Below are 24,452 nucleotides of genomic sequence, written 5' to 3'. Positions count from 1 at the left end.
TTTGGTTTTCTTTATTTTATAAAAACACTGTAACGTTTTTTGATGTATTACTCGTACTTTGTGAGCAAAAATGACGGATAACTTTATCCCACTGAAAAAATGCAAGTGATTGCTCTGGCGCCTCGATGTCCTGCAAGCTTTTTATAAGCAAACTATGCGCCTAATAGCACACATTCTTTAACATTTAAGCTACCATTGTTTTATACTTGAACTGTTTTATATCTTTTATTTTAGGCAAGTCGTGATGATCTGAGAAGGCAAACTGATCAAACAGACAATGATGGTCTTCCGCTGGGCGCTGTTCGTTAAAAAAACAAAAAAAAACTTATTTTTAATAAATAAAAAATGCTCCAAACGTTTTAAATAAGCTGAATAAAAACGAAACTAAATATAAACACTTTGCCATTAGGCTACATACAAAACTGAACTATTTTATAGCTGAAACACTAAGTTGTTTAAGGAGAAGGGGGAAATATATTTTTGTCCCGTCTATTGCTTCACCGTTATTTCGAGAATAAACCCAGCGTAAATATGCAGATGCCATTCCCAAAACATATCAGCGTATATGTGCCGAAAACGAAAGTTTCATACAAATTCTGAATGGATTATAGCCTGGAAAGTGCACAGCACGCTCCTCTTATTATCACTAAAAAGCGTCACTAATCTTAGTTCATAGAGATCTCACAGAGATTCGTTATAATTTATAAAGCTCTCTAAATTACACAATCTTTTATTTACATGGCGTCTACACTCAATAGATGATTTACGAGCACACAAAATGGCACTTAATAAAAACCAGTCCGGCGCTTTCAGCAGTGAGTGAATTCTGTGAATCTAGAGAAATGACAGATCAATATCCGTGAACCTGATTTTTTTTTTCCCCGCAGCCACATTACGCCGGAAATCCGGCGTGGTGCCGGAACGCTATCACCCCTGTATATATATATATATATATATATATATATATATATATATATATATATATATAGTCAACCCCTAGGGTATGAATAATTTCAGCCTTGACTATGTATGATTTACTTAATTATATATTACATATTGTCATAGTAAATACAGTACAGCTAAACAGCTAAATAGCCTGGGGTCTTTAGGGTTCTTTTTTTTTAATTGAGAATAAATACAAGGAAAGCAAAAGGAAGAGGAAAGACACCAAGAGGAGGAAAGAGGAAAGATATTTATTGTGTTCTAAAAGATTCTATATCAAATAAATGCTCAGAATTTCTCCACAAACACCTTATAAAATTCCTTAATCACAGTTTGCATAAAAATATGAAGCTTTCATCAACACTGACAAAAAAAGGATTATAGTGCACGATATCACATGGAATTTTCACATTTAGTTTTCATTTTAACAATTTAAGATGAAACATGAGTCATTCATGAAACATGAGTAAATCACTCGTAAATCTGTTCTGATATAAATTTTTGGATTCATGAAAGTTCATGAAAAATTGCTGGTTGCTGCAAATTTTAGATTCTGTGACATTATTCAAAATGAAATAGTAGTAAATAGGCATGGAACGATAAAAGGTTTCAAGATTAAGATTTTAGTGGTTTGGAAAAAGTCTAGGTTTTAAAACCATTAAAAAACTCTGTGCCACAAACTCAATATTATTTACAACTTTATTACCCGTTACTCACAGCAGGTTCTGTTCACTAAAGGAGACTCTACAGCTCACGGTCAGCAGCTCACGTCACGTGTGATTTCCTGGCCGCGAATACAACATTATATGAAGACAAAAATGACATTTTTAGTTTAATTATACCTTATTAATACAGTATGTGACTCATTCAACATCATTTGGAGGTGTCCATGTCGCAAAGCAATGTATGTGCAAGAATGAAAAGACTCGTGCAGCCGCCTTTTCTTCTCTCCTGAACTTGAAAATATGATTGACAGAATCGTAGAAATGCTGGATTAAGATCGTCTAGGGGGTTGAATCGAGATCGCGATCTTTTTACGATTAATTGTGCAGCTCTAATATATATATATATATATATATATATATATATTAGCGCTGTCAAAATTAACGCGTTAACGCATGCGATTAATTTTAAATAATTAACGCGTTAAAAAAAATTTACGCAATTAACGCAGTTCAGAATTTTTTTACTTCCTGTTGTGGTGGACGTGTGTTCAGCATGCAATAAATGTGGATAAGACCAAGGAAGCACTTTTTGAAGGCAAGTTCCAGTATAAAACAATTAGTTGCATCACAAGTTATCCAGAGTTTCATGCAATTTCGGGTGTTTAATTTTTAACTTTCGACATCTGTTGTAAGTTGATACCGCATGGCGAACAGAAAGAAAATCCTCCGCATTTCGTGACTCGGTGTTCCTTTAAGGTAAGGTTCCTTTTAAGGCTACACGGTAGAATTAATAAGAGTATTATCTTAATCATATTAAAATCGGAGTATTGGTGTCTTATGTAAATGTACTCAGAACCTCTGGTGAAGTCGCGAGCAGTCAAAGACAGGGCATTACTCTGCCTTTCAGCATGAGCCCTCCAAGTTTAGCATGTTTCCTCATTAAACGCAACGAAAGCGTATGCTTCGCGTTGTTGTGTCAGAATCCTTGTGAAATACAGTAATACTTGGGACGCTTAGTTTAAGCAAATTTGATGAATGTGATCATGCGTGTTGAATCTGAGGGGAGTCGCTCCAGTATGGAAGGCCGTTGGGGCCAAAACGTCTGCAGCGCGTTGTTTGTGTCTGTCTGTGTGTGTGTCTGTGTCAGGCCCGTTGAGGGGTGTCAGGGGTGGAGTAAGCGACGTATCTGAGTAGGGGCGAGAGGGGTGTGCAATGTATTTAACGACCGGTTTGCAAGAAATTATCATTCATTTGGGGGCATTTGAGAGTCTCTGTGCACTTGCAGAATACTCCTAGTCTTAGCAACTGGATGAATGTAAAGGAGGATTAAGCAAAATTGTTTCTACTCTATAATTAATGTTCTCAACTTACAGCAATAAAACTTTACAATGAGTGCAACAGTTCGTATTCTATAGTTTTTATTATAATTTTTCATTTTCCATATCTGCAATTCCTGTATTTTGGCATTTTTTTGCAGTCCACTTAGAATCCAACATGGAAATCAATGTTTTCTTTATTGGCATTGATTGTTTTGAAATTTAAATGTCATTAACATGCCTGTGTTTTAATTTCTGTAATAAATATGGCTGTCAAGCCAGGATCTTGATGGTTTATTTTGGGTATGTTGTTTACATGAAGAAATCTGTGTTACAAGTTAAACAAAAATTCTATTAAACAATTATATTTTGAATTTAAATATTTTTTTCTTGCGTTTAGTTTGATTTTACATTTAAATAGGCAAAATTACAAGTTTGAGTATTTTAAATGCGATTAATCGCGATTAATTTTTTTAAAAGGTGCGATTAATTAGTTAATTTTTTTAATCGATTGACAGCACTAATATATATATATATATATATATATATATATATATATATATATATATATATTTTTTATTTTTTTTTTTTACAATCCATATATTAAAATAATAAAACATAAGCGTTATCAAAGCAGAAAACCAGGCTAAATTTATCCTGTCCATACACTTTGCATTTCAAACGCCTCAGGCAAGCAGCAATTAATTTTTTTGAATTTTAATGCAAAGATGATGCATATAAATGTACAAATGTTTTTTTTTTTTTCAAAATATTAAAAACTTTCAAGGATTTAAGATTATGACAACCGTTAAAAACGTCATAGCAGTCTTGTGAAAAGGGTCCATCTGTGGATTACAAATTATCACAGCAGCCAAAGTACCACCAAACGATGTGCCACCAAAGTGTCACCAGCTGCATGTTTATTGAAATTTTTTTTTTAGGCATATGACCTATTTGTTATTCCTAATTTCATGAAATATACTGAAGCAAAACCTTATGCTTTGTTTACACCAGACGCTGATGAAGCGCCAAGCACAAGTGATTTACATGTTAAGTCAATGTAAAACATGAATAGACATTCGGCGACTCGATTCGCGAAAATGACGTGATTTGAAATTTGAAGTTAAAAAGTTTGAGTTGAAAAATATGAACTTCAAAGGACATTCGGGCCATGTTAACCAATCATGAGCTTGCTCTTGTAAGGGTGTGAATATGATGTAATGCCTGTTGTTGGTTTACCAAGGGGAAACTCTCTTGGCGACACCGGACAAGCTCAACCTGGGCTCGGCTCAGTTTTAAGCACAGCTGGAAGCCTCCATCATTCAGGTATAGTTTCTGGAGGAGTTTATGAACCCAAATAGCTGGGTGCACCTCTGAAAGGATCTAGTTCATTCAGACATAATGCCGAATGAACCTATGCTGTTTGTCAGCCTTCCTAAAGCAAATAAACACAGCTATTCTCTTAATAAAATCCATGTTAGCCATTTAGCAACAAAGCTAGAGTCACTGGGTAGAAAGAAGCCGCACACATGACGCGAATCCGTGTCTATCGTGAAGTGAATTTGATCTGCAAATGAAATGAATTTGCTGCATCTGGTCTGGTGTACACAGCACCAGAAGAAAGGCAGTCCAAAATATTCTAACGCGTTCATAGACACTTAATTTACATTGTAGACGTTTATAGGTAGGGCTTATGCTAATTTCAGTTGAGCATGCATCCTATTTACAAATGTTTAGAATTCAGAAACATTTAACTCTCAAATCGGATTTGTTTTGTGAATCTGAAGGAAAGTGTTGGGAAGGTTTGTGTTAGGTGGAATTTACTTTAATATTTACAAATGTTTCATGAATGAGGCCCTCTTACTGTACTTTAACAATATTTGTAATCATAAAAATAATTCACATTCACAGCATTAGAGTTTGAGTAACTTTTGAACCATAAAGTAAAACAAGAGTAGTTCCATTTTTCCCCACTTCATTTTCCAATACAAAAAAAGACTATTTTAAAAAATAGCGCAAGGCATGTATAAAGTCATCAACTATCTTTCTGAATTTGTACCTCTTGACTGAGCCAACAAAGTAAACACGATCATTTATAATCAAATAAAATGCACACAGTCCAACATCAACTCAGCACTAAAGCTACATTTAAATGCTGACAGTACTCAAACTTCACAGTATTGGAGAAACAACACAGCAACATTTCAATCATCTTACCACAAGACTCAGGTCTCCTGTCAGCCACTACACATCCACTCTTCTGCACCAGCACGTCTGAGCAACACAACACCATGATACAAAAGACACACACACACACACATCACAGAGGACACAAAGAGAGGACTCCAATGAAAAAATGAGCAATGGCACAAGTACACAAAGTATGGCTGTTTTGGAGTGGATTGTTGTCTATAGATAAGAAATTAATTCCCAAAGGTCTGTTATTTTAACAAATGATATAAGATGTTTAAGTATTAGTTTTCCAGGTGTTAACCCAGAAACTAATGCACATTTAAATGGTTACAAAACATTTAATTTGGTTTTATTTAGGTTTCATAAGCATATAACATATAATAATAACACAATAGAGCAAATTGTGAGCTTGATTAGTTCAGGCTACTTATATTCTCAACAAAACAAATATGTAATCAGTACTATTGTTTAATAGGACCCTTAGGATCTGAAACAACGGTTTGCATCATTGTTAGGCCTATACAACTTTATAATTCAATCACACAAAAGAGCCACACTTCTCAGACAGTCCAAAAGAGATACTGGAAAGAAACTAGGGCTGAGCAATATATCTTGATACTCTCTAATAATCTGTGTGCTGCATTAATATGAAGGATTTTGCAGGTGTTTTTCCCACAGATTTTCAATTATGCGTAGTGTAATTTACACAAAAGCAAAAAAAGAGTTAGAGCAGAGATATTTTATCTCTGAGTGAAACCTAAATCTCTGATTCAGCTTGGGTGCTTTCATTTGTCTGGAATAATGTTATTTAAATTTTCATGTAGTAAAATGCTTTCTAAAACTATACTATTAACTTGTTAACTATTTTATAAAATAATAATAATAAATCAAACTTTAGATGTATCCATTATAAAGTTGTCAGAATATAATAGAATTGAACTGAATAAAATTAAATGTACCTAAAGTACAACAGAGCAATTGAACCTTGCCATGATAGAAATTAAGTTTTTACCAAATTAGCGAAAATCCTTTCAGGTTGTTTGTGTATGCTCATATTTTCCAGTTCTGTACAAATACTCACAAAGTCTCCGTGTCAACGTTTTCAAACCAAGTCAGAGAATTGAAATTCCACATCTGTTACATCCTCAACGAAGAGATGTCATATCCATAACAAAGCTTTTTCCTTATAAATGCATGTGATTGTAAAATAAAAAACAAGTTTTATTGTTTTATAGAGAGATAGCTCATATTTATTAGATTAGCATTATTTCTTTTTGGGTTGTGCAGTCTAATTTTAAAAATTCTATAAATTACTTTTTTAATGTGAATTCACATACCTTTGTGGTCACATTCATAACTCGTTTATTTCTCTTATCGTTTACATACAAAGTTTTTAGTTCCCTCAATTCTGTGATTAGTTGTTTTGAGAAATATAAAGAGACTTTATTTCAATATACTTTTAACATATAAATCCTCCGTGAATTGAAGTTTTAAGTTTGTACTGCAAATGTCCCATACATAACACTGGAATCGGTCAGTTTATGATCCACGGTGAACATGAAACTTTTTAAAAACCATTAAACCAGTTAAATAGAATTTAACCAACTCTATATTTTTGATCAATATTGTGCATACATTACATATAAAATGCCACATCAATAAACATCACTATTTTAAACTTGATTCTAACTTTTTCCTTTTATTTTGGCTTTAAACACATGATATATCTCAAAAAACTATATTTGTAGCTATATTGCCCAGCCCTAGAGGACAGTGAACGTCACACCATGGTTAGGATAATAATAATAATAATAATAAACTTTATTTGTATAGCACTTTTCCAACATACATGCAACTCAAAGTGCCTCACAAACAACAACAAAAGCAATTAAAATAGACCACAAAAACTTATCACATATACTGAAATAAAAACATTCATGTACACAAAATGTAAGTGTATATTCACATGATCACACACACAATAGTCCTTACATATGCAGGCACACACCATACATTACATACATAAACCTACAACAAAATAGATAAAATGCGTACACCTAACAGACTTGTTTAATCATACGCAATTTTAAAAAGATGTGTCTTAACACGCTTTTTAAAAACATGAATACTTGGTGATTCTTTCACTTCAAGGGGGAGACAGTTCCAAATTTTTGGAGCATAATGGCTAAAAGAAGTGCCGCCAGATCGCCTCAGATTTACAGGGTAAAATTCTAAAAGTCCAGCACTAGAAGAGCGTAGAAAACGGTTTGGATTATATTTTGTTAAACAGTCGGAAATGTAGGAAGGTGTCATATTGTGTAGTGCTTTAAAAACTAATAAAAGAATCTTAAAATCTATCCTTTGGTGCACAGGCAACCAGTGTAATTCTATTAATACTGGTGTAATGTGTTCTCGTTTCTTCAATTTCATTAAAACTCTGGCTGCTGCATTTTGTATCAATTGCAACTTCATTGTAGAACCCTTAGGTAGACCAGTATAGATAGCATTGCAATAATCAAGCCGAGAGAAAATAAAAGCATGAATTAATTTCTTGGCATCATCAAAAGATAGGAAAGAACGAATTTTGGCAACATTTCGTAAATGATAAAAACATGTTTTTGTAACTTGATTAATATGAGATTTAAAACTAAGATCACAATCGAAAATAACACCCAGGTTCTTTAATTCTTTTTTTGATTGTAAACCTAAAGAACACAGTTCTGCTTCAATCCTCTCTCGCTCAAGTTTTTTGCCCACAATTAGAATTTCTGTTTTATCTTTATTCAACTTTAAAAAATTTGCAGTCATCCATTGCACAGTATTGGACATGCAGTTGGACAAATTTTCCAATGCAGTTGTGTCTCTTGGCTCAACAGAAATATATAATTGTATGTCATCAGCATAAAGATGATAATTCATGCCATATTTCTGAATTATACTACCTAAAGGAAGTATATATAATAAAAATAGACTTGGGCCTAGGATAGATCCCTGAGGAACACCATATAATATATTGTGTTCTTGCGATGTATATTCATCTATATTTACTAAGAATGTCCTTTCTGTGACATATGTATTGAACCAATTTAAAACTATCCCAGAGAGACCTACAAGTTTTTCCAGTCTGTTAATCAAAATGCAATGATCAACCGTGTCGAATGCTGCACTTAAATCTAGAAGAATTAAAACTGATGCATTACCTTTATCTATGTTTAAGCGCATATCATTAACTACTTTCAATAATGCTGTTTCTGTACTATGACCTTTTCTAAAACCTGACTGATATTTTTCCCAAATTTTATGCTCATCTAAAAATTGATTGAGCTGTAGCAATACAACTTTTTCTAAAATCTTACTAAAAAATGTAACATTAGAAATTGGTCTGTAATTATTTAAAACTGTGGAGTCCAAATTTGTTTTTTTTAAAAGTGGCTTTACCACAGCTTTTTTAAAAGCATTAGGAAAAATTCCTGTCATTAATGAATCATTTACTATGTCAAGGACATAGTCAATCAAGCAATTTGAAACCTTTTTAAAAAAAAAAAAAAAAAAAAAAAAAAAAAAAAAATGGTTAAGGATGGTTAAGTCATGCATCAGAAGAGGAGAGTCCAACACCAGAGAAACATCCGAAATAAACATGCACATCACATCCTCCCTTCACCACTGTTCCCTCTAACACACATGTGAAAATCAGACATTTATGTGAGGTCAAACCACAAACAATAAATCTAAAACTGCGTCAGAATGGCTCAGAAATCTTCAAAAAGAAGATGATGTACTTCTGTCATCTTCATACACTCTGCTATTTTCCAATCCAACTGGAAAACGCCGCCTCATCCTAACCATGTGAATCGTATATTAATTGATACGATTAGCACATTGTTCTCCACCATAAACGTCCCATTAACGGCCAGGCACAGGACTGCTTTTCCTTCTCTACTCTTACCGGCAGCTGAGAGAGAAAACAGAGGCCGAACTTGAAAGAAAAACACACTGACAATGTCTTTCAACTGCCAAAAGCGAGGCCAGGAACATGTGCATCGTTTATGGTCAGCAAGTATGAATCATGCCGCTGTTTAAAGCCGCTCCACTGCAGTTAGTGGACGGGCACAGCCTTCCATCTGTGCTGTTTGTGGAGGAAACTGTTTCCATTTTGGAGTCTGAAGAGACTGTGTGCTTCAGTCCACACCACATGCGCGCACACAGCTAAACACTACGATTCTGTATGAGTAGAGAAAGTAAGCGAGAGTGAGAAAGAAACTGTCGAACGTCACTTACCTGTTGGGTCAAACTCGTGTGTTGGGGTACCGGGCAGCTTATCACTTTTGGGCCTCTTGTCGGGAGGGTGGTCTCTGCTGAGAAAGCTACTGGTTCTGTGAACACAAAATGGAAAAAATCAATGTAGGTCAATGAAATACATTAACACCCTGCAATGAGCACAAAACAAAAATGGGACACATCCTGATGTGGTGGAAGATGTTAGATAGGCAAACTATTACATATAGTTACCAAAAGGCAACTACTCAACTAAAGGCTAAAAGTTAGCAAGATTAAGCTAATGCTAGCATGGATATGCCAATTAAGAAACACATTGAAGAAAACAATGCAAGGTCCTTTTGAGAGATGTTAGTTCACTCTGCAGTAGAGCTGCACAATTAATCATAAAAAGATCGCGATCTCGATTCGACCCACCAGGACGATCTTAATCCAGCATTTCTACGATTCTGTCAATAATATTTTCAAGTTCAGGAGAGAAGCAATGGTGGCCGCACAAGTCTTCAAATTGTTTTACATACGTTGTTCAGCAACATTGACACCTCTGAATAGTGTTAAAAAGAGTCACATACTGTATTTAGAAGATATAATTCACCCCAAAAATGTCATTTCTGTCTTCATGTAATGTATTTGCGACCGCAAAATCACACGTGAATAACAGCTAATAAAGTTGTAAATAACTTTCAGTTTGTGGCACAGAGTGATCGTTTGGGGGCCGCGCGGGAAGTGAACCACTCTTAGCAGTGAAAATGAAACCGAAAGCGCACACTGTGCTGCCAGATGTAGCTGACTGATTCCAGCTCAAAAAGTATCCAAAACCCACCGAAATGCAGAAATAACCACCCAGTCTTCTGTATTCATGAAAATCAGGTCAGTGACAGATTTTAAGCAGAAAATTACAGATTGTAAACATATGTCTCAAACACAATGATTCAACATCAGAATTATCATCAGCATTAATGACTAGGCCAAATCTGTCTGTTCAAGTCCACCATTCAAAATCTATACAAAATTGAGCATTTTAACCAACAGCACAGCTACACAAAGCCTATTGCTGTTTTACCACATGTTTGAAAATAACAATAATAATAGCCCACTCATATTAACCTTTATTTTATATCTACAGAATCGTGAGAAAATTGTGATCTTTATTTTAGGCTAAAAATAAATAAATAAAATTTTTAAAAAAATAAAAATTTGCGATTCTCATTTTAGCCAGAATCGTGCAGCTCTACTCTGCAGCCAAATTGGACAAAATTCTAGGCAGCCATTTTCAGACAATCAAGTGCAGCTTTTGTATATTTTAATAAAATAAGATGAACATTATCAAAAAAGTGCTTGATATTACACATCCAATACGTTACAAATTGTCTCCAAAAATATAAAACTGTAATAGATTCTGTGATAACTGCAAATAAATTGCAAAATAATACTTCATAATATTACTGTTTTTACTGTACTTTTGAACAAATAAATGCAGCCTTGATGAACATGAGATGTTTTAAAAAATTAAACCAATCTTAAAAATGTCTCCAGGTCCAAACATCAGAACGATAGTTTATATAAATTAAAAAGTATAAATGCCAAACAAATAAATAAATATTATTATTATTTTTAACTTGATATTTACTTTCTTTGATTTAATTAAATACTTACTACTGCACAATGAATTGAAAAAAAAGATAAAAAAGAAACAAAAAACATTTATACATTGTAACTTCATTAACCAACTAAAAAAGTGGTTAATTGTATAAATGGTAAAAAAAGATAACTAAAAATAACAAATGGGCGGAACAGTTGTGCTGTGAGTAGCACGATCGCCTCACAGCAAGAAGGTCCTTGGTTCGAGCCCCAGCTGGGTCAGTTGACATTTCTGTGTGGAGTTTGCATGTTCTCCCTGTGTTCGTGTGGGTTTCCTCCGGGTGCTCCGGGTGAATTGGATTAGCTAAACTGTCCGTAGTATATGAGTGTGTGTGAATGACTGATATATAAATGAGTGCATGGAATGAATAAAGTTTATGGAATGAATGAATGAATGAATGTATGTTTGTTTCCCAGTGATGGGTTGCCGCTGGAAAGAGCATCCGCTGCGCAAATCATATGGTAGATAAGTTGGCAGTTTATTCTGCTATGGCGACCCCAGATTAATAAAGGGACGAAGCCAAAAAGAAAATGAATAAATGAAAAATAACAAATTTCAATATTATTGCACTGCAAAAAACTATCATCCTTATGTACAAAAAATACTATTTATACTATTAGATTTTGTAATTCAAAATTTCAATAAATTATTATTTTCTTTATAAGCGATTAGCCTAAACCAGAGGTGTCCAAACTCAGTCCTGGAGGGCTGCATATTTCAGTTCTAACCCCGATTAATCAAGCTAATCAAACTCTTTCTAGGTATACTGGAAACTTCCAGGCAGGAAGGACTTTGGACACCCCTGGCCTAAACCATTTTACATGTCATGTTCAGTAACCACTTGATGTTTATTTTAATCCACACACAAATGCTTAGATGACAAATCTGTACAAAAAACTAAACATTTTTCTATGCTTTTAGAATACCGGTTTCAAAAACTTTTTGATTTCTATTTTGTGTTTACATGGACCCTAATAATCTGAATTTAATACAATATAAACAACACTCTGATTAAGATTCTACCAAGCAAACAGTGATTATTGATGACCTTAATCCGTCTAAAATCAAACTAAACAGAAATGGAATTAAGACGTGGAGTAGGCCGATTTTAGTCGCATTTTAGAAGTGCAGTACAGACATGTAAACAGAAACACCTTAATCAAACTATTACTGTTGTGTAGGACACATGGCTGTTTGACTCTATAGAGTCAGTGAAGGACCACAGACACCTGCATCGTGAAATGCTTAGGTTTTTTTCCCCCCATACAGTGTGCTGCATCAAATTCCATTATAACAACACTCTTCCAGCAGTTCATAATCGCATCCAATATCTCCTTTGCCACAGGGGCATGCATGAAATGTTCCTGAATGAAAGTGAGAGAGCCAAACTGCAGTTAAAGTCGACAAAATAAAAATTAAACGGCTGAAATTACACGTAACTCTGTAGAAAATGTGGATAACATGGTGGAGCAATGACGTTAATAGAATTATGAATTTTGAACATTCGAAAAGCAACTCATGTAAACACCATCACATTATTGTCCTATTCAGATTAAGGCAAATACTTCGATTACTGATGTCCATGTAAACGTAGTCAGTGTCAAAATCAAGTAAATAAACTACCAAAACACATAAGCTGTATACCTTTTATTTGACAATATGTAAAATGTAAATGTAAATGTAAAAGTTCCAAAAAGCCATAACAATTCAGATCGGTGACTGACTAATACCTCCACATTTAACCATGTTTATTAATTAATCCTTTATAAAACTTGCTATAAAATAAGTACTCATTTAACAGAAGCGATTTTACATCTCACAATCCATCATAAATATGCAACATGTATTTATACCCCCTTCTCAAAATCTCATATTGTCAGTCATTAATTCAAACCAGCTTTAAGTGCGCTGACTGATAGCACAGCGTATTGTGTAGCACAGAGTGTCCTCTTGCTGTGTGCAATCACTGTTTACTTAGTTAACTTCCCGCTAGGACAACAGATGTGCCCCACCGCGCTAATGTAGCCCTATTCATAACACACGCCAATTAAGAGGCTCCACGTGAATCCTGCAGCTTCTCTATCAAAAAAGCGAGTGGAAAAGCCCGCGTACAGCAGTCTGACTCCAGGTCTTAAAAGTAGCCACGGTGAGGTGAGGTGGGAAAAGCGTGTTAAACAGGGCTCTGCTTCCCGCTCACAGGCTGTGTGAGAAGCCTCTGTTCTCCAGGCCAGCCAGTGATGGGACACACCGTGCTGAAGAAGCCCTTTGTAGGCCTGTCTGACAGTGTTGAACTGAGAGCCACTGTACTAACATCCTCCTGCCATTTCTCTCACCTGTTGGGCCTGATGATTTCCGCAACTCTGAAACCGTGGACAGAATTGCAGAATCATAATTATGGAATAATATAAACATACAAGTATGGGTTGTTTTTTCTGAATGCTACTTTATTGTAGAAGTAGTCCACATTTCTTCCATCTCTTCATTCACCTGAGCAAACGACAAACTGACCAACCACAGAGCTTGCACTACGTGTCGTCGAGGCATGTAGTTACATTTATTGAGGTTATTTATTATAGTTACATTTTATATGTGCGTGAATGTGCCCACGCAATGGCTGTGCAGCACCATACTTGTGTGCTTGACCCAGAAGTATAAATCAGCCTTAACGAAGGGAAGTCACGTGACTCCACACGCGATAGGGAAAGTAATAAAAAAATTAAAAAAAAGTTGACCTGGAACCATTTCAATTAACTGCCCAGCCCTACAAGATGTACATTTTCCGTAGGCTGGGTGGTTTCTAACACATATAGCATGTGGTTAGCATGATGCTAACAAAATTGGTAATACTTACATAAGTAGCATACTACTAGCATGATGTTAACACGATAAAAAAATTTACTATGATGGCAAAATAATTAGTGTGTTGCTAGTATTACGTTAAGATTACGTTAAAATAATGCTATAAACATGCTGATCACGCTAACATCAAGTTTAACAATCTGTTAACAATTTGATAATGCTAAGAATTATCATAAAACTAACGGCATGCTAATCATGTTAGCATTAAAATGAACATGTTGTTAATAGTCATCAAGTATTTAACAATATCCCATCAAGATTAGCATTAAACTAATACTTCACGTTACCATGTTAAAACAGTGGTGTTACAATGATGGAAAATTAACTTGCTAGCATTACATGAAGATGATTAGGATGCTAATCATGCTAACATCATGTTTAACAATTTGCTAAAATGGTAACAAAATTATAATTTAATTGACAATGGTAATAATTATCACACAGCTAATAACATACTAATCATATTAGCGTCACAGTTAACATGTTGTTAATATAATACATCAAGTATTTAACAATATCCCATCAAGATTAGCGTTAAACTAACACGTTACCATATTTAAACAGTGATGTTGTGTTACAATGTCGCCAAATAAATAACTATTATTGCTAGTATTACGCTTTATGATTACGATAATATAACAACATTCTAACATCATGTTTAACAGTTTGTTAAGATGGTCACAAAATAAAATTTAATTAACAATGTTAATAATTATCATATAGCTAACAACATGCTAGTCATGTTAGCATCACAGTCAACATTGTTAATATAATTGATCAAGTATTTAACAATATCCTGTTAAGATTAGCTTTAAATTAAATGCTACCATGTGCTTGGTAAAATGTTAATGATTACCATTGTTAACAAAATATTAAAATAAAACTGAATAAAGCCATATTATTGTTATAAAAATAAATAAATGTAACTCTATAAAAATGAACTAACAAGCCCTTAATATTTAAATTAAGCAAGTTTGGAAAAAAAAATAGAATATGACAAAAACTAAAGTGTTAAACTGTATGTTTCACAAGTGAATTAATAAGATAAGCTTTCGGACGACAACTTTTATTTTAACCATTATATTAAGAAAAGAAAAATCTACAACTGGGTAAATGTTTGACCCATGGACCTAGCAGAGCCCTAAACTGACCAAAAATAACATACACAATGAGAAACATCCACACAAAACAATCACTTCAGCAATTTAAATGATGGAGGGTCAGCATAAACATCACATATGTCCTCCAGGCTGACAGCTTGTCAATTTTGAGCTCAATCTGCAGGTCAGTCAAACGAACGGTTCATTACAGGACAGTATCAGAGAGATTTTAAACTTCAAACCCTCACAGTGAAGTGTTGCTCTGAACACAGGGAATACTTTTGCGAATGCTTAACTAACTTTTCTAAGATGGCTTCAGAGGTCAGCTAACTGTGAAATTAACACTGCAGCAAATGCAATGGAAAAGGCTCGCTGGGATTAGCCTACCTTTTGTAAGGCTGGTAGATTATTCAGAGCAATTTGTCACTGCTGGTAAACTAGATTAGTCTAATGAGAGAAAAGCAGTCAATCACTGACTGCCTCAATTAAAACTCAATTAATGAAATTAACCTTCAATGCTTGGCTGGCGCAAGCCAATATAAAACCATCCTGTTGCACACTATTTCCACATATTCCCCAGCTCTTCATTTACCTGAGCAAATAAAAATAAACTACAAACATCCAGAGTTTTACAAAGTACAACACATCTTGAATTAAACATAAGGACAAAAAGCCACTGCAACTGCAAGCGTGAATTTTCGATTAATGATTCAAAAGGAAATAAAAATGACTGATAAATCAGAACCAGAGAGAAGCAAGCAAAAGTTCTGCAAAAAAAATTACAGCACTCACTTTTTTAAACCTGCATGACTAACTGGACTCTTCTGTATACAAAAAATAACGTTTTGAATATTCTTTTTGAAGAATCTTTTCTTTTTCATAGTGAACGCTTTAAAATTATGCAACCATTGCAGGATGTCTTTCATGTTGCAAAAGCTTTTGCAAGTCTTTTGAAATCATGCAAAAGATTTATGTGAAGATGAGACAACATTTAGGTAACTGAACACAAGTGGTCACAAGAGATTGCATGTTAAATTGAATGCATGTTCATACCAGATGTACACTTTAAAACCCAACAGTCAACTTTATCATATGAAATGAGTGTAGTTAACTCAAAACTGACCGAAAAAAGACAGACCAAAAGTTTTGAACAAAGTGTTGAAGGAAATGAGTTAAATACTTCATTAGTTCAACATAAATGAAGTAAGTTCACAGTACTCATATAGATTAGTTTTTTAACCCAAATGGTAAGTAGCGATCAACTTCGTCAAAGGCTTTAAGTTGCTTCAACTTATTGGGTTTTACAGTACTTGGTTGGTTTGAATTCTCTTCATTTATTGGGTTTTACTGTGCTCAAATTGCTTCATTTACTCAAATGGATCAAGTTCACAGTACTCATTAGGATTAGTTTTTTAACTTAAATGGTTTGTTGCAGCTGGTTTCCTTAAATGGCTTGAGTTACCTACACTTCTTGAGTTTTACAGTGTACTGCTGTGATTTTAATATTAAAAACCAATATTAAATTAAACCAATATAAAAAACCCGATTTTTTCACACACACACAAAAAAAAAAAAACGATTTATGTGTTTGTTTGGTTTTTTGGCGGGCGTGTTGTTTTCCATTTCATTTCAAGGAGCGCAACATTTCTCCAAGTTCTCCTCTGCTTGCTGCATGTTGTTTGTGGACCGATTTTTATTCAAACAAATCGTTGTGAACAACATACTCATGTTATCGATAAAATTGATTTATCGCCCAGCCCTACTCCATACGGTAAATAACTGTAAATTGACAATTCCAGAATTCCCAGCAAACACTTAACTATGTTTTTGTTGGCATTACCATTGTTCTTTTGTCTTATCAGTTACGTAGATTTTAGCTATCAATTATTGATAAATAATATTTATTTCATTATTTTTCATGATAGTGTTTAGTAGTTGTGTGAAAAGCTATGTTTCCATCCAAAGATGCAGATTAAATTTATGCGCAAATCTGGAATATCGCATAAAGGACGTGTGAATAAAGCAGCGTTTACATCCAATGAGTCTAGGGATGCACAATATATCGGCGGCCATATCATTATTAGCCAATATATGCTATTTTTAAGATTATCGTTATCGTTTTGATGTCTAAATTAGGCAGATTTTTTTAAAGCTGGTAAATTGCGTAATTGTACAGAACTGTCTGCCTCGCGCATGCGTGGGAGGAACATGTTCAGAGTCAGACTTGTCCTGTGCACAATAATGAAGCTCTCTTCACACTGTTTATTCCTTCAAAGTCTGTCCTTGCTTCGTGTGGTATTGCTGTGCACTAATAACTCAGTAAGTAACCAAGTTCCTTATCATTGTGGATATGTTTGATTGAGTGTTATTGTGTATTTTGGTTTAAATCACCTCAGGAAAAATATTACATGTGCAAACATCACAGCAGCAATGCACATGTGCTAAACAACTCGTTAGGCTGTTTGTAATCTAATATGATTATTTGTTATTATCAACGCGTTGCTTGCCGTGTGTTGTTGATGTAAAAATGTATTCAGTTTGATCGGAATATTCACACACACACACACACACACACACACACACACACACACACACACACACACAAAGCCGGCGCGTCCATAGAGGTGACCCAGGCAGCCGCCTAGGGTGGCAGAATAGGAAAGGTGGCGTTCAAGACAACGGCCCGGTCCTTTCTTTCGCCTGTGATAATCCCCAACAGCCGATCACTGAATCCAGCGTAGGAGCTCTCAACTCACCGCACATTCTGTCTTTATATTATGCTCTTTGTTTGTCATAAAGTCATCTGAGCTCAATGCTTGGCTGCTACGCCTGCAGTTGAATAAAACAGCGTTTTATCATAAACTTTTCATCAATCATTTTTTCCGCAATTGACAGCAAAAGCGAACACAGAAGCGTTGTCTGATTGCCAAGCAGCAGCTACATGTGTTCACAAGAATATAAAATGCATAATAGGATGAATCTATGCCGCATGTCAAGTAATGCATTCTGTATCTAGCTTTTTGCTTGTACGGAGGCTTTGACCTTTCAAAACACCTCTAAAGAAGGCTTTTTCGGACATTACATATTTGTACACATCTACGTCACTGTAACACGTTTTATTCAAGACCATTTGAGGTGGTTTTAGTCCTTAGCTCTTTCATTTTCATCTTATTTAAAATATATTGAAGTTGCATGTAAATTTGCTATGAAGAAAAGGAAATAATTTATTTTTTGCATGCTGATTTAAGTGAAATCATGAATATAGGTCTATATAATCACCTTGCAATTTTGAAATTATAGCTTTTTTGCTTTGAGTAGAGACTATTCAGTTCATAAGGGCAGTTCAATCTCTTATAAAGTTTGCTGTATAAAAATATAACATTTTGAAATATTTACAATTATCGGTCCATACATATCGGCCTCAGAGTCTGAAGAGTTATCGGTATCGGCCAAAAAATCCATATCTAAATGAGTCAAAGAAAACAAAATTGTCACCTCCTGATTATCTGGCGCCAAATATCAAGTGTAGTGCCTCATTCACACTAGCAGCGACTTTATAGCTGCCTTTCGCTCTCAGTGGCAAGCTGCTGAAAACACAGGTCTGCGTGGGTATACAGCACAGATACAACCGGCCTCTGACAGGTGGAGAGGATCAGGTGAGCTCTACTGGTGCTCCTATTGGCTGTCGCTCAAGTCGCTCTTCATCAACTTTGTTGCATCGATCAACACACCTTCCTGGTCGCCAACAGATGAGATCGCTCACTCTCTGTTGAAATTAACTTTTTTTCGTCTTTAATAAATGACTTGTGCCTCAGAAGACAATACCGATATGGTGGTGTTTGAAGACATCAGACACGGAGCACAGACGGTTTTCACAGTTCTGGAGGTGATTTAAAAATATATCAACACTAATACTGAAACAGTTAATGTGTTTTAGACTGAACAAAACAATATTTCAGATGTTTTACAGTGTGCTCAGCCTGCTGGTTTGTCCATTTACAGACATTTTGATCATCACATGCTTACTTGCAACAAAATCACATGACTTTATTATCATACTGGAATTTGTTCGGTATAGGTGTTTCCATCGTAATTTATACGCATCTTTCCTTATTGAATAAAAAGTTTATCCCACTCAGTTGTGCGTATATGTTTTTTATGCGCATTTTTTTAATTGATGCTCATCTTGCCGTTTCCATCAACCTTTGATTCCAAAATTCCAAAAAAAATAAAAAATAGGTGGATGGAAACACAGCTAATGACACTGAGCGCCTTCTACATGTTACTCTGCTTGTGGAAAAGCTGTTTGAGATTAGCGTTGGCTCATCATGTGACTTTATCATCCCCATCTGCTTTTGTTGGTGTTTTCGTCTGTGTAATACAAAAAGATACAACGTGCAGTTGCTAATACTTCAAAATGATTGTATATTAAACCTGTTTCCCCCTTTTTTTTTTTTTGTTGAACACAAACGTTAATTTGAAATAAGTTGGAAACATGTAACCAGTAACTTCCATTGTTTTTTGTTTTTCATAACACAGGTTTCTAACACTACTCTAACAACTCGATTGAGGGTAAATAATGAGTACATTTTAATTTTTGGGTAAACCATCCTCTGAATGATTTGGCTGCTGAACTTGTTGGGAATGACTGGGACTCAATGATCCAGTCAGAGTGGTTTTGAAGTTATGGAAAAAGTGGGAGTCAAAGCAACTTTATCAAGACTGCACTCTAAATAAAGAAGAACTTATATGTGTTTTATCAAATACATATATAATACGTTTATAATGAAATGCATTTATGTGGCACTTCCCATTTCCAGCAACTCTCTCTTTCGCTCCTCAAGATGAAAACAATTGTAGTTTTGAGTCTTCACACAGAAACTCTTCTTGCGTGTATCAGAGCTCTCTGTAGTGACACAGGATCCTTTTGAGAGCAGTTTGAGGGAACTGAATGGGCCATTTATGAAAGTGCCTGTAAAAGGTTCCATGGTCTGCTTGGCTAAAAACCTCCCGCTAAAGAGGAGGAATGGAAAAGTAAATCCAAAACAACCAAAGCAGCCAATAATCATACATTTAGCATGTTATTCTCTCTCTAATGAATCATACATACTGACGGTACACATAAGAACATTGACATTTGTGCTTAACACAACGTTACACCAACTCTTAAGCATTAAAAACATTTTAATGCATGAATCATTTACTTTTAGAATCTCTACAGTAAGATGGGTCTAGCCAAAAAGAGTAGCAGTCTTTACTTCTGAAGAAAGTCCCATTAATTGGGGTGATTAGAAAAGATGGAGAAAATATAACAGCAGTAAGTGAAGATAGGATTGGTGAGGTGAGAGAGCTGTGTTTTTTTCCTCAACTGAGGTTTTGTGCAATACTGGAAAAACGTTCGACATGAAGCCAGAAAGGCCTGGGTAGGGGACACCCCAATTACTCGACTCTGAAAGGCGTGCTTGTAAGAAACCACTTGAAAAAAAAAAAAAACAGCAGGACATTGGGTGGAAAACAACATGGCTCTTCTGCAACGTCATGCCGTCTCTTTCGCACTTTTCTGTAAGTTTGGAGTAGAGATTATGATGTGATGGTGTCATGTTCAGGTCGTGGTGGGCATGCTGGCATAAGGATAGGGGGCTGCGGAGAGCTGAGGGATGATATCAGTGCTGGCTAAAGCACTGGAGGAAAAAACGAAGTGAGTGCTGGACTGGCAGACAGAGAAAGAGCAGTGACTGCACAGAAGAAAGAACACATGCTGTTTGTGTCCAGTGTGGTGCAGAGGACCTCTGTGCTCAAACTCATGACATCAGCGTCCAGCGCGGCCACACATGGCTCCAAATGGAACCCATGAATGGGTTTTAGCAGGAGTCGGTGTATGTCAGACAGACAGCAATATTAAAGATGGCCACAGGACTAGGACTTATTAAATAATGATAATGTAGTGTTTGGATTCAATATAGAATCAACTGTGTGGATTGCTTTCAGCTGTTAACGATCAAAATCAAATTGATTTATTTTAGATGTTTTAATATTGTTTGGCGCTCATGCAATCTTTCAGCACATCAAGATTGTGAATTAGGGGTGTCAAAATTAATTGTTTATTCGGTGCATCGCGATGCAGACACAGACAGTTCAGTATCGGTTTAGTAATAATCATAACTGGTTATTATGTATTGACGTCATTTAACTCATATGTGCTTTCGCTGTAGCTTACTATGGCGATGGGAGGTGAGCGCGAGTATTTACAACGCTCCAACTACTTAAAAATGCAGAAACTGTGCACAATTTCACTGCGTCTGTGTTTGCTGGACAATCTTTCACTGACACTTACAGCAAAAGCCTCTATTTAACTGCAAATGAAAGTAAACTCCATTTCTCTCACTCTCACGGTCGCCCATTTGACCTCCTGGTGTGACTTTTACTCTCCTCTCGGCTGTTATAGCAATACTTCTGGATACAGACACAAGCGCGTGTCTGCAGAGTTTTTTTCCACCGTGTCTATCATGGATCAGCTGTGATCTCCGCTACTGTTTATCAGTGTCACTCATCTGTGAATAGCGCCAGTGTGCAAGAGCCAATCACAGCCCTTTCTGTTGAGCGCATGACCAAACAAAGAGGTGTATAAACTTGGTAGACAAGGCTCAAAAAGCGAGTGGGATATTTATTTTTGTTTATTTGCTAGAAATGCTCTTGTTGTTTAAAGGTACAGTTTATATATCTGACTGTTTGTATGAAAAGATAAAATTGTAGTACAAATAGTATGTAAATATATTTATACATTTTAATACAGGAATTGCTGTTGTGAAGAAAATATAAATCTGTGTATGGAAAGCACCTTCAATGCACCGTGATTCACAGAGATATCGAATTGAACTGAATCAATGGCATGATAATCGTAACTGAACCAAACCATGAGATATATTGTGAACGTATAAATTGTGTAAAAAAAAAAAATCTTGGTATAAAAATGTTCTGGAAGATATTGAAGGTGGAGTAGGTGATCTGCCTCCTGAAATCACGAACATGCACATTAAACATGACAGAGACCCACTAGATCATGTCATTCGCCAGTAATAAAACTTTACAGTGCTTTATAATACTAAAATTCTGTAAAAAAAAAAAATAATAAAAAAAAAACGTTTTAATGCTAGTACGTTTTCAGGTGTGTAGCAAGCAAATCTTAATGTACAATATTTCATGCATGCAAGGATTGCTGGACTCACTCTTTTACGCACTTTGTCCTAAAGGAACTACGGTTCTTGGCCGGCGGGGTGCAGGAATTACATTTATTACTAAGCCATACTTGAATGAATATACAAAGTAGCATGGTAAACTAGAGAACGGATCACAGGTTAGGGAACGTGTCACAGGTTGTCATTGTTCAAAAATGAACCAATGTGAATATAAAACCAACTACAGCTCAGTAAATCAGGCTAGAAGGAATAGCGCTATTTACTGATGTTTTGTTGTTAAACTACTGTTTTGCTGTAAAAGGTCCTTATGAAATTGAAAAAGGTAACATCAATTGTTCGCCGGAAGATTGTGGTGGATGAACAACACTTCTATGCATACAGTCCATTCAACAAGACAATCGACATCAGCTTTGAGTGACTAAAATAGTTTTAAAACATCACATTACCCGTCTAAAAAAAATCCTTCAGCCATGGTGTCAATGCAAAAGTAACTTCAATATTGATTCAGGATTTTAAAATTCTGATTCAACATTTGTTTTTACATCTGTCTCTGTCTCTCTCTCTCTCATGTGCAGGTGAATGTGGCGCACATTCACGAGCAAACAAAGAATCTGTCTGCGTGAACAGGGTATGCAGATGTACAAATCTACATTTGCTGACAGACAGTTTGGGCTACTTATCACAATTATGGGTTTAGAAAAGTGTGTCATAAAATGTATTTTTATTATTATGTATTTATTTTGTTATTATTATGTATATATTATGTATTTATTTTGTATTTTAAAAAAAATCAAACATTGGACATGTAAGAATTAGTTAAAAACTCTACACAAATGCATGAATGAAAAACAGAAAAAGGCTAATAGGCTTTTAATTCACTAGGTAAATAACAATAAATATTTAAAATATAACATACCCTTTTTAAATGTAAAGTAATTTTTACATTTTTATTATTCAATCATTTATTTTATTTTCAGCTTAGTCGTTTATTAATCTGTGCTAGCCACAGCAGAATGAACCGCTAACTTATCCAGCCGCAACCAATCACTGGAAAACCTCCATACACACACACACACACACACACACACACACACACACACACACACACACACACACACACACACACACTCATACACTATCCGCTTGTTAAGTGGTAACGTTATTGTGACGTATGTAATACTGTTTCTGGGTCCAAGCCGCCATTCATTTGAGTGGAGAAATCATTCGTTTATGATCATGTTTTATTCCTATCACACATTAAAGTTAATTTTATATAAAATCATAGTGTACACAACAATCTCTGGGCTTGCTGCATAACAAATACCAAATATTTAAGAATTTATAAAAAAAAAATTAATCACTTTCTGGCCATCGGATATTATGCATGGACATATATATTGCGATCGTGATTTTCGAAAGCCTTTGTAAACGTTTATAATTACCATTTCATGAGTCTCCCCATTCAGTTGAATAGAGCGCTTGGACCCGGAAGCCGCTTCGCGTGACGTCACAGCATATCCAATTTACCTGTACCACATGTCTTTGGACTGTGGGGGAAACCAGAGCACCTAGAGGAAACCCACGCAAACACGGAGAGAACATGCAAACTCCACGCAAAAATGACAACTGACCCAGCCGAGGCTTGAACAAGCGACCTTCTTGCTGTGAGGTGAATGTGCTACCCACTGTGCCACCGCGTTGCCTACTTATTATTTAAAAATAATTTTAATTGAAACATTTTAGGATAAAAAAAGAAATGAATCAGACTGCTTCAACTTTATTAGTTTTATTTATATTTACTTTTATATAAATTAATAAACACTGTTTATTGTAAATTTATACAATTGTAAAACATTGGAATTAATGTATACTGACTTTTCAAATGTATTACATGTAAACGGACTGAATGAATGAACAAAATAATAACATTTGTCTTACTCTTTGTTAATATATCTTGCTAAAAGCAAAAAATCTGCAATGGATAAAAACCATGCGACAAATTTTACAGAAATTACAAACTACAGAAATGTCTTGCACACTTTGCCGTACGTATAGTTAGATTTTAGCTGATTGCGCAAGCTCTACATCTCAATTGGAGGTGTCCGTGTCAGTATGGTTAAAAAAAACAACAGTATTTACTTTAAATTGCTATAGTATATTTTCATCTGGGTGTTGAAAATAGATCTGGAAGCAGATATTGCAGCCTCTGTTACTTTTTACCCTGCCTTTTTTTATTAACATTTAATATTATTTATTTAGATATG

The 24,452-nt window shown here is 35.1% G+C and overlaps 1 protein-coding gene across 4 annotated transcripts in view; it reads right to left on the bottom strand.

The window, feature by feature from the left end:
* The window catches only part of arhgef12a (Rho guanine nucleotide exchange factor (GEF) 12a), a 91,120-nt gene that overhangs the window by 44,348 nt on the left and 22,320 nt on the right, over positions 1-24,452 (bottom strand). For 2 of the 4 annotated variants that reach the window (XM_009291731.4, XM_073923677.1), the window contains exons 3-4: positions 9,395-9,489; positions 5,141-5,197 (exon numbers count right to left, since the gene is read on the bottom strand). In XM_009291731.4, coding sequence (XP_009290006.1) covers positions 5,141-5,197; positions 9,395-9,489 — 152 coding nt within the window. The remainder of the gene's footprint in view (positions 1-5,140; positions 5,198-9,394; positions 9,490-24,452) is intronic. The other 2 variants (XM_009291733.4, XM_073923679.1) reach the window with 1 other exon arrangement.

The sequence above is a fragment of the Danio rerio genome, chromosome 15 (genome assembly GCF_049306965.1).
Source record: "Danio rerio strain Tuebingen ecotype United States chromosome 15, GRCz12tu, whole genome shotgun sequence".
In the NCBI taxonomy this organism is placed as follows: domain Eukaryota; kingdom Metazoa; phylum Chordata; class Actinopteri; order Cypriniformes; family Danionidae; genus Danio; species Danio rerio.
The sequence above is the reverse complement of the archived record's forward strand: the minus strand, read 5'-3'. Positions and strand labels throughout refer to the sequence as shown.